Source organism: Chaetodon trifascialis, chromosome 16, assembly GCF_039877785.1.
Source record: "Chaetodon trifascialis isolate fChaTrf1 chromosome 16, fChaTrf1.hap1, whole genome shotgun sequence".
NCBI lineage: Eukaryota > Metazoa > Chordata > Actinopteri > Chaetodontiformes > Chaetodontidae > Chaetodon > Chaetodon trifascialis.
This window is the reverse complement of record NC_092071.1, coordinates 5120660-5134147: the sequence shown is the minus strand read 5'-3', so window position 1 is coordinate 5134147 and position 13488 is coordinate 5120660. Positions and strand designations below refer to the sequence as shown.

The 13488-nt window shown below is 42.2% G+C and overlaps 1 protein-coding gene across 1 annotated transcript; it reads right to left on the bottom strand.

The window, feature by feature from the left end:
* Positions 1-489: 489 nt before the first annotated feature.
* Positions 490-7471, bottom strand: LOC139344957 (beta-galactoside alpha-2,6-sialyltransferase 1-like). Its single transcript, XM_070983401.1, has 7 exons — positions 7334-7471; positions 6587-6811; positions 6102-6366; positions 1955-2052; positions 1188-1283; positions 919-1093; positions 490-780 (listed from the first exon to the last, which is right to left on the bottom strand). Exons 1-7 carry the CDS (start codon positions 7457-7459, stop codon positions 509-511), a joined length of 1257 nt encoding a protein of 418 aa, XP_070839502.1. The 5' UTR covers positions 7460-7471; the 3' UTR covers positions 490-508.
* Between the last annotated feature and the right edge of the window lie 6017 nt (positions 7472-13488).

The window sequence follows — 13488 nt, the reverse complement described above, 5'->3', positions numbered from 1 at the left end:
AACAGTTATCAGAGCTTCACAGGAAGCATCAAAGTGCAGCGTAACGACAATATATGAAGTTTATTTAGCTGTTATTTAGCTGCAATCGGCTGGCGACCGGTACCCCGCCTCTCGCCCATTGTAGCTGGGATAGGCTCCAGCCCCCCGCAACCCCGAAAAGGATAGGCGGTATAGATAATGGATGGATGGATGGGTTTCAGGGATGAACATTACCTCATAAGGGTGTGTATGTATGTGTGAACGACAGGCACATCTCTTAATGTGTGTGTGTGAGTGCTATGACAAATAAACGTGTGTTTCAGTGTTTACAGCCTATAATAACGACATGTAATATTCATAGTGAGTGGCACAGCTTTCCTTTTGGTTTGGCAGTGCGTATGAAGTGTTCACGTGTCTGTCCTCATTGTGTCGTCATGCAGGGTTCAGCTTTGCATCGTGTGTGTGTGTGTGTGTGTGTGTGTGCGCGCGTGTGTGTGTGCGCGTGTTTGTGTGCTTCTGTATTTTCCAGTCAGTGGTTGGGTCCACTTCCATCATCCCGGGTGCAGTTCAGCTTGCTGAACCCAGGCAGCGTGACACGTCCGTAGCTGTAGATGTCGCGGTCGGAGCCCTGGTTCATGCGTTTGACCAGGTTCTTCTCGTACAGCAGAGGGTGGTAGGCGCCGAGCGTGCAGGCGGCGTCAAAGAAGCGCTGATAGTAATGGCAGAGCTCCGTCTTCCTGTGGGACGGCAGGAACTCGTAAACGTGCACCACGTCACACAGCGACATCATCAGGACGGTGCCTGGAGAGGAAACAGAGAGAACTCAACTGTACTCGACTGCGTGTTTCTTTACTGAACTCTACTGTGTTTCTTATTTACTTCCTTTTTTTGATCATGAACAGGAAGTGGTGAGTGAGTTCTCGTTCTCGTTTCTCATACCAAGGAGGCCGGAGGAGGGAGGGTTCTTCTGGATGGGCTCGGCCATGTTGTCTTGTATTCGTTGCCAGAGCTGCCACTCAAAGCGAGGATGCAGGATGTAGAAAGGCTGCGTGGGATGAAGCCTCCTGTATCTCTGGTACTGGGTGAAGATGGGGAAGTCTGTCCTGTTGTACCACTGCGGGGGGGACAAAGCATGAAGGCTTCTATTAAAACATTTTAAAATACTGTGGGTTTCCATTCATTCATTCAAGGTGTGATGTGAACGTTACCTGAGTGAGGTTAGCAGAGAAGGGGTCCCAGGCCACCAGGACACCTGAGTTGTACAGAGAACTGGACAGGAAATGGTGCTCATGAGTCGCCATCACCTATAAGACAGGTAGAAATGAATTTAAAAACAAATGCATTATATCGTATCTATAACAGAGTGACGCTCACTGATATCTCACTTCATGCATTAATCTAAATAATCTTTAATAATGTTTTATACCATGTTAAGTTAGTTTGGGATGAATAAATCTGAATCCGAGGCTGAAATTTAAGTTTAAAACATTAAAAACTTAAAATATCTACATGTGAAAATGTCAAATAATGTAAGAACACTGTCCTAATCTGTGCATTACACGTAAACTGTTTGATAATTTGTCCTGATGTGAATGTTTTTCTCTGTTGAATCGTGTGCATGAGTGAAGACAAAAATAGTTGAAAGCAGCATCATCGGCAAACTGTTACCATAGCAACTATCAGCATGATTTCAGTCGTGCTGATGAAGAATCAATTGTTTTACTAAAAGCAAAAGTTAGACTTGTGCAATGGGTATTTGATAAGGTTTTCCTGGACTACGTGCGGATCAGGGTCAGTTCTCGTCCAGAAGGAGGTGGTGAGGCACCTGAAGCTGTTTGACAAAGTTATTTCAGATTGTAGTTGTCTGAACATTCGATGTGAGGTCAGATGGAGCACTGTGTTGTGAGATACAGACACGTCTTTCGGTTTCTGTGTCTGCAGCCTTACATGTCCTTTCACTGGTCATCGTGCTTACCTGCGAGTTGATGAGGCGGATTGTGGTTTTGGAGCCAACGTCCTTCTCGTAGCCGGTGGTGGGCGCTGCGTTGAAGCGTATCACGGCATCATGAGAGTCTGAGATGTATAAATAGAAAACAGTTTGAGAAGAAGTGAAACTTCTGTCTGTTTCTGTGTCTGTAAATAAACTGCATATAAACACTCAAGTAGAAACTGTTGTGACACTGAAGACATCCACTTTGCCGTAAACCGAAGTTGTTGTTTACATCCGGTTGTCATCTGGTGTCGTAAAACCATACTGTCGTAATGCCAGTCGCTTTCAGTACTACTGACTGTAACAGAATCGGAGCTATTGTCACCCCTTCCTTTTTTTTTTTTTCTGATGCAGACAATCCAGTTTGCGGACTATTAACGGTTCACTATTGTATTGAACCAGTTTTGCCCTCTCACGGAGATGCCTTGGTCTGTGATGACTGGGGCTGCTGGGCCATTAGTTATGTTATTTGTATTTTTGTTTGTTTACTGTTTTTGTGTTTCGTATAGTTGTTTTTGTGTTGTACTTGCACAACCCTCTGCAACTTTTGCTGATTATTCACTCTGCCTAGTTCTGAATAGTGTTATTCTACAAATGTTCCCCCATCTTGCAACTGAATAATATTAAAGGTCTAAAAATTATCCATCTAAATATCCGAAGTCTTCTCCCAAAAATTGATTCACTTCGTGCATGGGTTGTTCAACATAAACCCAGTGTTATCACATTATCTGAAACATGGCTTAATTGTAATATATCTAACAATCACAAAGGATTATGTACTATATAGAGCTGATAGAGGCTCCAGGGGAGGTGGTGTCGCTACTTATGTCTCCTCTAATTTAGTTGCTGAGCTAATTACACCCTCGTTTAAACCAACTTATTTTGAATGTCTTTTTGTTAAAATTATACTTCATCAGAATAAAGATATCACAGTTGGTAATGTGTATCGACCACCCTCTGCCCCAGTAGAGTCTTCTAAGTGTTTAAAGCTAAAGATAAAAATAACTTCGAAAATCTTAATTTAACACAACTCATAAAGGAACCCACGCGTATTACTCCCAAGTCCCAGTCCCTGCTTGACTGGATACTTGTCACTCACCCTGAAAGATTTGTTGAAGCTGGCATTTTGTCAGACTGTCTCAGTGATCACTCAGTTATATACTGCATATGGAAAATTAAAATCCCTAAATTACCACCAAAATTAATTAAAATTAAACAATATAAGAAAATGAACATAGACTTATTTATTAATGATGTAATTTCAATCAACTGGGACAGGTTGCAGTTAATACCAACTGTTCAGGATGCCTGGGACTTTCTTTACTCTGAGTTTACACAAGCAATTGACAAACATGCACCATGGAAAATTTCTAAGGTCAAGGGTAGACATCTTCCATGGATAAATGCTGACCTTATAAGCCTTTTTAGACAGAGGGATAAGGCTTGGGCTAAATTTCGGCAGACTAGAGAAAATGCTGACCAGGAAACATATAGACAATTAAGAAATATCTCCAAGACAAAGACCCGCGATGCTAAGTCTAGCTATTATAAGGAATGTCTTTCCAACAAGTTTAAAAATCCTAAACAATTCTGGAACAGTATAAAATCCATAATAAATAATTCTGATAAAACTCCTATTAATAAAATATATGATGGTAATGCTATAATTCATGATCCCTTTTTGATTGCACAAGTGTTCAGTCAGCATTTCTCTGCAGTCTGCTCTGATCTAATATCAAACTTTTCCTATAATCATAGTTCTAATAATATGTCCTCCTGTCATAGCAGTTTTTCATTTACTAAAATTACACCCCTAGAAGTTCAGAATGCTACTGAAGAACTTAGTCTGAGTAGTGGTGCTGGCCCTGATGGGATTGAATCAAGATATTTTAAAATGGCCTCCCATATCCTTATGTTTCCTCTTGCTGATCTATTCAACTTGTCTTTCGAAACCTGTGATATACCAGCAATGTGGAAATATTCACGAATTACACCAATACACAAGGGTGGTGACACTCTTGATCCAAATAATTATAGACCAATATCAATAGTATGTACAGTTGCAAAAGTTTTTGAAAAAATAATTTTCAATCAAATATCTGATTATCTTAAAATTTATGATATTCTATCACCTTCTCAGTCCGGATTTAGATCAAATCACTCAACAACCACTGCTCTTGTTAAACTCACTAATGATATATTCTCAGCATGTGACTCTGGTAATCTCACAGGTGCTATTTTTATTGATTTGAAGAAGGCTTTTGATTTGGTTGACCACTACTTACTACTTGATAAGCTTTATGCAATTGGTTTTTCACAAAATGCACTTTTTTGGTTTAATTCCTATCTGCACAACAGAAAACAATGTGTTGTTATTCAAGGGTGTAAGTCTGACTTTTTTGTTCAACAAAGAGGTGTTCCCCAAGCTTCAACACTTGGCCCTCTTCTCTTTTCAATTTTTATTAATGATCTTCCTTTAATTTGCTCTAAGACATTTGTTCAACTATATGCAGATGATACTGTGATCTATACCTCAAAATCTAATATCTCACAAATACAAAATACCCTTCAATATCATACAAAACTGGCTTTCCGCCAATAAATTGTTACTCAATAAAACCAAATCTTATACCATGGTCTTTGGAACTAAACATAACCTAAAAATTAAATCTAATGACTTAATAATATCATGTAACAACGGTACAAATCTGCATAGAGTTGAGCAATTCAAATACCTAGGATTATGGCTTGACCCAGAACTCACTTTCAAACCCCATATTGATTATATCCATCATAAAATCAGCTTTGGTATCAGTGTTTTGTTCAGATCCAAGAACTGTTTCACACCCAATGTTAGGAAAAAAACTTGCCTTACAACTTATTTTACCATTTTTTGATTATGCTGATGTAGTATATTTTAACACTTCTAAAACATACCTTCTGCCCCTTAACGCTGTCTATAACCGTCTCTCTAGATTTGTTCTAGGTTGTTCATTTTACACCCATCACTGTATCATGTATAACTCACTTAATTGGCCCACACTCAATATAAGAAGACATATTCACTGGTTACAGTTCATTTTTAAATGCATACATTGCAGTTATCCTGCTTATTTACAACAGTTTCTGATTCCATATTCCTCAATATATCAATTAAGGCACTCATCTCAATACTTCTTCTCCATTCCTACAGTGAACAAATCAATTGGTAAAAGAGCATTCATGTTTAAAGCGCCATCAGACTGGAATAATCTCCCCTTGAACATTCGATCATTGACTTCTTTTCATAGGTTTAAATGTTCCCTGTCTTCCTATTTTGAGTTAAAGTGCACCTGTTTTCGATGATACTTAATCAATAATATTTATAGCACACTATAATTTCAATTGTTATTATTATATATCTCCCAGCTTTGCTAGGCTGCCATGGCCATTTGTGGTCATAGTGATGTGCTCTTGTTGTACTCATTTTATTTTATTTATTTAATTATTTATTTTTTTTCTTGGGTTGTGCTAATGTCTTTGTTTATGTTTGTTGTTGTTATTGTGTTGTTGTTGTTGTAGATTGTTATTGTGTTTTGTCTCAGTTTATCTAGGACCCCCTTGAAAACAAGAGGCTTCCTCTCAAGGGGTTTATCCTACTCAATAAATGTTTTGATGATGATGTTTCTGTCTGGTGTCGCCTCAGAGACTTCTGACAAATGCTGCAGAGGAATTGAATTAAATAGATTGTATGTGTTAAGGAGTCACGTTTGTGTGCTTTTCAATCAATAGATGTAAGACTCTAATCAGCAGAAAAAATATAAACACATTCTTCTTCTTGGATAAAAATAAAAGTAATAATTTACAGGACATAGCGCCACCTATGCAGCAAAGAGCAGGTTAATGTAGACATTACACATAAAAGATGTTTTTGGCAAGCAGTGATCAGCACTAATGCTACAGGCTCTGTTAGCACTTAGCTGACTGGTGAAACTAACCGAACTATGACCTTAAATGGATTAAAAACAGACCCGAAACATGGCGGAAAATTTAAACTCAACCCATCTTTGTTCGTTTGTTATGTAGTTGTGGTATATGAGACAAAATAATCTCCTGAGATTGACAACCATGATTTGATGTCAAGGTATCTCACCTATCTCTTTGCCCAGTCCAGAGGAGAGGAGTGAGCCTGCAGACGACACCGCAGCGCAGCTCTTGTACGGCCCGAGGTCAGAGGTCAGCTGCTTCGGCGGCAGCTGGGTGGCCCAGGGCAGCGCAGAGAAGGGCTGGAGGTCAGGGGTCAGAGTCGTGATCTCTACCTTGTCCTTCAGCTGGCAGAGAAGCTTAGGACCGCTCAGTTTGGGCCTGCTGGAGACGCCGCCGGGGACAGAGAACGCGACTCTGTACTTATTCATCGCCTGACGGAAACACAAGGAGACGACCAGGGACAAAAAATCAACAATGTGTCTCGAAAATAATGTCTGAATTCAGATAAAATGAGAGAATTATGACAGTACAGTGATAATATTTTGTCACTAGAATAAAAAAATTTGCATGAAGTTTATTCTTAAAATTCAGATTTTTTCTCAGAATTCAGACTTCTTTCTTCAAATGCTTCACTGAATAATAAACTCTCACCTGAAAATTCTGCACCACCTTCCTGAGTCTGCCTCTCAGCATGCGACTGGACATCTCGTCATTCCACACTTCTTCCAAACGCTTGTCAGGCGTGGTGAACTCCGCTTCCCCGGCTCGGCCACTCAGCTCGCCACTCAGCTCGCCACTCAGCTCCCCCCTCCGCTGACCTTCGAACAGAGTCTCCAGCGCACGAACGAAGGGGCGCGGCAGCAGCCGATTATTACACTTAAAAAGTAACGCGTAAAAAGTTGTGTTATTTTCTACATTTTGAATTTTACTGCTGTTGAATACTTCAAACGTGCAACTCTTGCTAACCTAACACCATTTTTTGTTTATTTCTTCTGTAAAGTGGCCGTTTTTAATGTGGGGGTCTATGGGGATTGGCTGGTTTTTTGAGTCAGCCTCAAGTGGCCATTTGAGGAACTGCAGTTTGAGCCCTTGTGTTGGCTTCATTATTAAGTCTGGGAGGTCGTTGCTTGCAAATGTGTCAACTCATTGAACCTCGTAAATCATACAAAATTTATTGAAATATGATCATCCCGAGATGATATTCACCATAATAATGACCAAACTGATCTTCATGCGTAAGATGAAGTTATAAGAATTTATTGTTTAGATGTATTTTTAACCAGTTTTATTTTTCTCTTCCAACAGCTGGATAAAATCACATATTACCACCTGAAACCAGTTGTGGTTGGCTGCTACAAAACACATGTCACAACATGACAGTAAAACATGGCGACAGACCTTGTTGCCGCTGTTATCAGCACAGAGGGTGTAGAGCAGAGCCATGGAGATGCAGAAGAAGGCCATGCAGACCACTCCACAGCGAGCCCGACGCCTCAGACGCCACAGCAGGCTGAGTCTGTCCATTGCCGCTCCAGGGATCTGCAGAGGACACGCACATTGACAGACAACTCTCCAGACAAGTCATCTGAACCTCTTCTACGAGACAAATGAAATCAGGACGGTAACAGATTCCAACAGTTGAGATGAAGCTAAAGGAAGATGCTTCTAGTAGTGATTTAAGTAACTGAGTAAATTTTTCCAAAAATCTAGCACAGACAAACGGGAACTAACACAGAATCTGTTCTTAATCATTTAAGCGTTACCTTTGGCCCCTATCTATGGTGCCAAATCCAAAATGTCTCCACACAACACATCCTGGTTTACTCCATTTTGCATTAACAAACAGAGCAAAAATAGCCTGCCTGCTGTGGGCGACAGAGCGTGCAATGGATCAGAGTGACGGTACATTTAATGCTCAGACACTGAATCATTCCCTTCAGCTCTACAGAACACTTTAGCTTCTTTTAGCTCACTGTTTTGGTGTTATGGCCTGAAACGTAGAAAACAAAGACAAGTTCTCAGACAAAAAGCTAAAATCCTTCAGTAAACCACCTGCTCACCACAGTTAGCGTTGAGCTGGTGATCACAGTGGAGCATTTAGCAGCTAATAATCCAGAGATCTCCCTCAGGAGTTGGTAGAGACCAAAAACAGAGCTAAAACAAAGAGAACACTGGGCTAACGTTCATCAGGTGGGTACAAACACAGCTCAACTGAACGATCCTGCTGTTCTGTAACTGCTGGATGTGGAAATAAAATGTTTGCTTTCAAATTCAGCACATCAACTTGAAAGCTGAAAAGATGTCAATGTTGTGCCCCAAATGTCGAGCAAAGTCAGTTTTTCTAGGTTTGATTACCTATTTATTGATTTTACTTTGTTAATATGAGTGTAAATGAAATCTTGACTGGTCGGGGCATTTGTTGGCAGCTCTCATCTGCATTGTGAGCAGTTAGTCAACAGGATCTTCTTCTCTCTCATAACTAGAACAGAACTGTAAACAAAAGTGTTTTCCATTTTCCTTTTTTTATTTTGTATTTATGTGACACTTTGGACCTTGTGTTGGTAAAACACTGCACTAGGATCCCCCTATGAATTGGCTTTTAAATTTGACCTATTTATTTATGGATTCATTCATTTATAAATCCTTTAAATTCCTGTTTTTGTGTCCAATCAGACACCAATCAACAAAACGCTTCGCAATAATTTCCATGCCATAGTGTAATAACAATAATCCACAGACCCAAAACCAAACCTGTCTGCATGGTTACATACCACTAGATGTGAGAAAATATTCTGTTTGTAATTTGAGCCAAAGCTTTAATTGGGACTACTTCATTCACAAGATGAAACAAACAAACAAACAAACAAACAAACAAACAAACAAACAAACAAAAAGGCCTTCGTGCTGAATCCCTGCTTCTCATGCTGTAAGTGAGTAAGAGAAACAACAATGAAGAATAAGGGCATGGGAGCATGCCATCAAGTCTATCACAGGATGAAGTCCTTCATCGCACAATGTTTGTGCAGCCGACACATTCGACCTGACTATGAGTCACACTGATTGGAAATAAATGAGGCTGGTCAGCAGTGTGGATTTAGCACAAATAACAATGACCATGGATGACATCATAAAGGACAAGAAGAGGAAATATGTACCATGTCAGAAAGCACACAGACAAAAACAAGATTAAAGAAAAATACTTCAAGAGGAAACATTATTAAAATCAGGGTGTGGAGGGAGAGATGTGAGGTGCAGGTGTTGAAAAGTGCTGACGTGGTGACCGTCAGTAGATTCAGCCGCAGCAGCAGAGATCATGGCGCCATTTAAACTCCAGTGGCCCACTGTCAAAATCTGCTTTAAACGTTAAAGGAACAATGCATCTCAGAGCCGCGACTCAGATCCAAGCACATGAGTCAAACACAGGCAAGACATTTTTAGATTATGTGTAACTTACACTTTCAAGGAATATGTAAATAAATGCCCATACATCCATTTAGAAATCATGACGGTCATTAAAACTGCAGCACTTCAACATAGAATCCTCACCTTTTGCTACGATTTGGCATTCGGGGAAAACAAGGAAGCGAAGAGTTGGTTCCAGATGCAGACTAAAAAAGTCCGGGTAGGCGCAGATCAAAATGTTATTGATGGAAGGCTTACGGGAAGGATGAAGCAAGCAAAGAGCAAATCCAATAAATGTAAACAGGCCAATAAAGCCAATGAACAGATGCAAACCATAAAAAGGGCTGGTCAAGGTAAAAAGAGTAACTGACGTGGACACTGGAGAGGGAGGAGCGACGAGGCACAGGTGAAATAAATCGACACAAAGGTGGGGAAACACGGGAAGTAACGTAAGAGATGACACACGAGGAAAATCTTTTTGACATAAAACAGGAAATAAGAAAACTGACAACCAAAATCATGATGCCTTAGTAGTGCTAGTTATTTCTAGGTTACATTCATTCAAATACAGACTAAAAAAAACAAGTTTTAGCCCAGAATGGAACATTATACTTCCTATTTACTTCTCCAAAGCTCTCAAATTATAGCAACTGTAGTTCCAAAACTTAGCACATGAATATCCCAAAGCAAAAGCGAGACAGAGAAGAGAAACAGGACTGAACATGGTGATTAGAGATATCCTGCACTGAAGCTGGCAAACCAAACACTGTCAGTGCCAGGCATCGCCAAACGTCCACAGATTGTTTTAGCCCTGTGGCTGAGCTAGTGCTGAAGAGTGAGGCTCAGTCTCACAAAAAATAGTGAAACATAATCACTGAGCCAACATAAATGCCTGCAGGGAGGAAGGTGGTCTCACATGACTCAGCATTTCCTGCAGCAAGTAGGAGAGCTGCAGGGTGTTCAACTCGAGGGACAACAAGGCACAAAACAATATTCACATAATATTTCAGTTTTCTTTTTCTATCAGTTTACCCCAAATAACTGTGAAGCATGCTGTCATTCATGACAAATGACCCGAAAACCTCTCCACCATTATAAGGGGACAATTCTCAGAGGAGATACCTCCCAGTGGAAGCATAGTCAACTGGGAGGAGGCCCCAGGAGGAGCTGGATGAAGCAGCTGGACTGTGTCTGAGCTACATTGCTTTGCCTCATGTCAGAGAGCACACAGACAAAAACAAGATTAAAGATAAATACTTCGAGAGGAAACATTATTCAAATCAGGGTGTGGAGGGAGAGATATGAGGTGCATGCAGGTGTTGAAAAAGTGCTGACGTGGCGCCTTATCAACACCGTCAATAGATTCAGCCGCAGCAGCAGAAATGACTCCATGTCCCCGACTGTCAAAATCTGCTTTAAACGTTAAAGGAACAATGCACCTCAGAGCCGTGACTCAAATCCAAGCACGAGTCAAACACAGGCAAGACATTTTTAGATTACGGGTAACTTACACTTTCAAGGAATATGTAAATAAATGTCCATACATTCGCTTAGAAATCATGATGGTCATTAAAACTGCAGCACTTCAACATAGAATCCTCACCTTTTGCTACAATTTCGCATTCAGGGAAAACAAGGAAGCGAAGAGTTGGTTCCAGATGCAGACTACAACGTCCAGGTAGGCGCAGTTCAAAATGTTTGTTAATGAAAGGCTTACAGGAAAGATGAAACAGGCAAAGAGCAAATCCAATAAATCTAAACAGGCCAATAAATCCAATGAACAGGTGCAAACCATAAAAAGGGCTGGTCAAGGTAAAAGGAGTAACTGACGTGAACACTGGAGAGGGAGGAGCAATGAGGCACAGGTGAAATAATTCGACCAAGACAAAGGTCGAGAAACACAGGAAGTAACGCAAGAGATGCCACACGAGGAAAATCTTTTCAACATAAAACAGGAGATAAGAAAACTGACAACCAAAACCATGATGCCTTAGTAGAGATGAGAGGCGGTTTATTGACAGTTCAAGGTTGGTACACGGAAGGCAGTCAGGAAAAGCAACAGTAAAAAATCACTAGGCAGATCGGGAGTCAAAAACACAAGCTAGAGTCCAAAAAACCAGAAAACCGTGAGGAAGGCAAAAGTACCAAGACGCTAGGTAAAAAGGCAACAAGAGACAAAACAGGTCGAAACACGAGGAAGTCAAACATGAGGAAGAACGCCAGAAAGCTACTGACACAAAGACGCAGGCAATCTGACAAAGACACACTGGGAAGGGCAGGTATACGCACGAGGAGTGGAATAATTAGACACAGGTGTAGACAATGAACAATCACACTCATGGGGAAATCAAGACACCTAACAAGACATCACAAAACAGGAACTGAAAACCCTTAAAAAATAAAACACGAAGTGACACAGACTAGGACCTGAGAGTACCCCCACACACACACACTGCCGGCTCCTGATGGCCCAGGATTGTGGGGGTGCATGCGGTGGAATTCTCCAATCAGCTCTGGGTCCACAATGTTCCGGGAGGAGACCCAAGACCTTTCCTCTGGACCATACCCCTCCCAGTCCACTAGGTACTGGAATCCCCTTACACGGTGGACTCCCATCAACAATTCGGGCGGGGAGGAGGGGGCCTGGTAGGTGGGACCAAAGCTGAACCTCACTGACGTGAAATGTGGGGTTGACTCAAAGGGACCTGGGAAGGTTGAGTCTCACAGACACGGGAATAATGACTTTAGATACAGGAAATGGACCAACAAAATGGGGAGCCAACTTATGGGATTCCACCTTGAGTGGCAAGTATCAAGTGGATAGCCACACCCTCTGTCCGGTCTTGTACTTAGGCGCCGCTCTCCTCCTCCTGTCAGCAAACTTCTTGTAACTAAGTGAGGATCTGAGGAGGTTCTACCAGGCCAGAGCCCATGCCCGCCTGCAAGAGCGGATCACGGTGACCGCAGAAGGGACACTGACCTCCCTCTCCAGCTCAGGAAGCAGCGATGGTTGGTAGCCGAACATACATTAGAATGGAGACATGCCCAGGGAGGTGCAGGGTAGGATGTTGTGAGCATAATCCACCCACATGACGTATTTGCTCCGGGAAGTGGGATTTTGTGAGGCCAGGCAGCACAGCCCCTTCTCCAACTCCTGGTTTAGCTGTTCTGTCTGCCCATTGGATTGAGGATGGTGGCCTGAGGTCAGACTAACCGTGGCACCCATCAGTTGGCAGAATGCTTTCCGGAACTGCGCCACGAACTGCGGACCCGGATCAGACAGGACATCCCTAGGAAACCCAAAAACTTGACAAACATGAGACAAGAGCACCTCCGCCGTTTCCTTGGAGGAGGGAATCTTAGTCAAGGGTATGAACCATACCATCTTGGAGAACTGTTCAACTACTGTAAGTAAAACAGTGTTTCCCTCTGATGGGTGTAAGCCTGTTATGAAATCGAGTGAGATGTCCGACCAGGGCCGCCGTGGCACAGGCAGAGGCTGAAGAAGTCCAGCACTGGGGGCGTTCTTGCTCTTATTCTGTTCACAGGTAGGGTAGGCTGCCACATACTTATTGACTCATTGACCTGATTCCTACGTACAGGCAGAAACTAAAGCTCTGCAAACCCGTAGTGAGGACATCAAGGAAGTGGACCAGTGAGGCTGTGGAGGATCTCCAGGCGTGTTTGGACTCCACTGATTGGGATGTGTTCAGGACTGCTACCAACAGTCTGGATGAGTACACGGAGGCTGTGACGTCCTACATCAGCTTCTGTGAGGACTGCTGTGTTCCATCACGCACCAGGGTGAGTTACAACAATGACAAACCCTGTTTCACAGCCAAACTCAGACAGCTAAGGTTGGCAAAGGAAGAGGCCTTCAGGATTGGGGACAAAGACAGATTCAGAGAGGCGAAGTACAGGTTTAGCAAGGCGGTGAAAGAGGCTAAATGGCTGTACTCAGACAGACGCTAATGACTCTGCGTCTGTCTGGAAAGGGCTTAGGCAAATCACCAACTACAAGCCTAAAGCCCCCCAGTCCATCAACGATCGACGCCTAGCCAACGACCTGAATGAGTCCTACTGCCGCTTTGAAAGGCAAAGGGACAGTCCAGCAACCATCCCCCCACGACACCTCCCAACAGCTCCAGCTC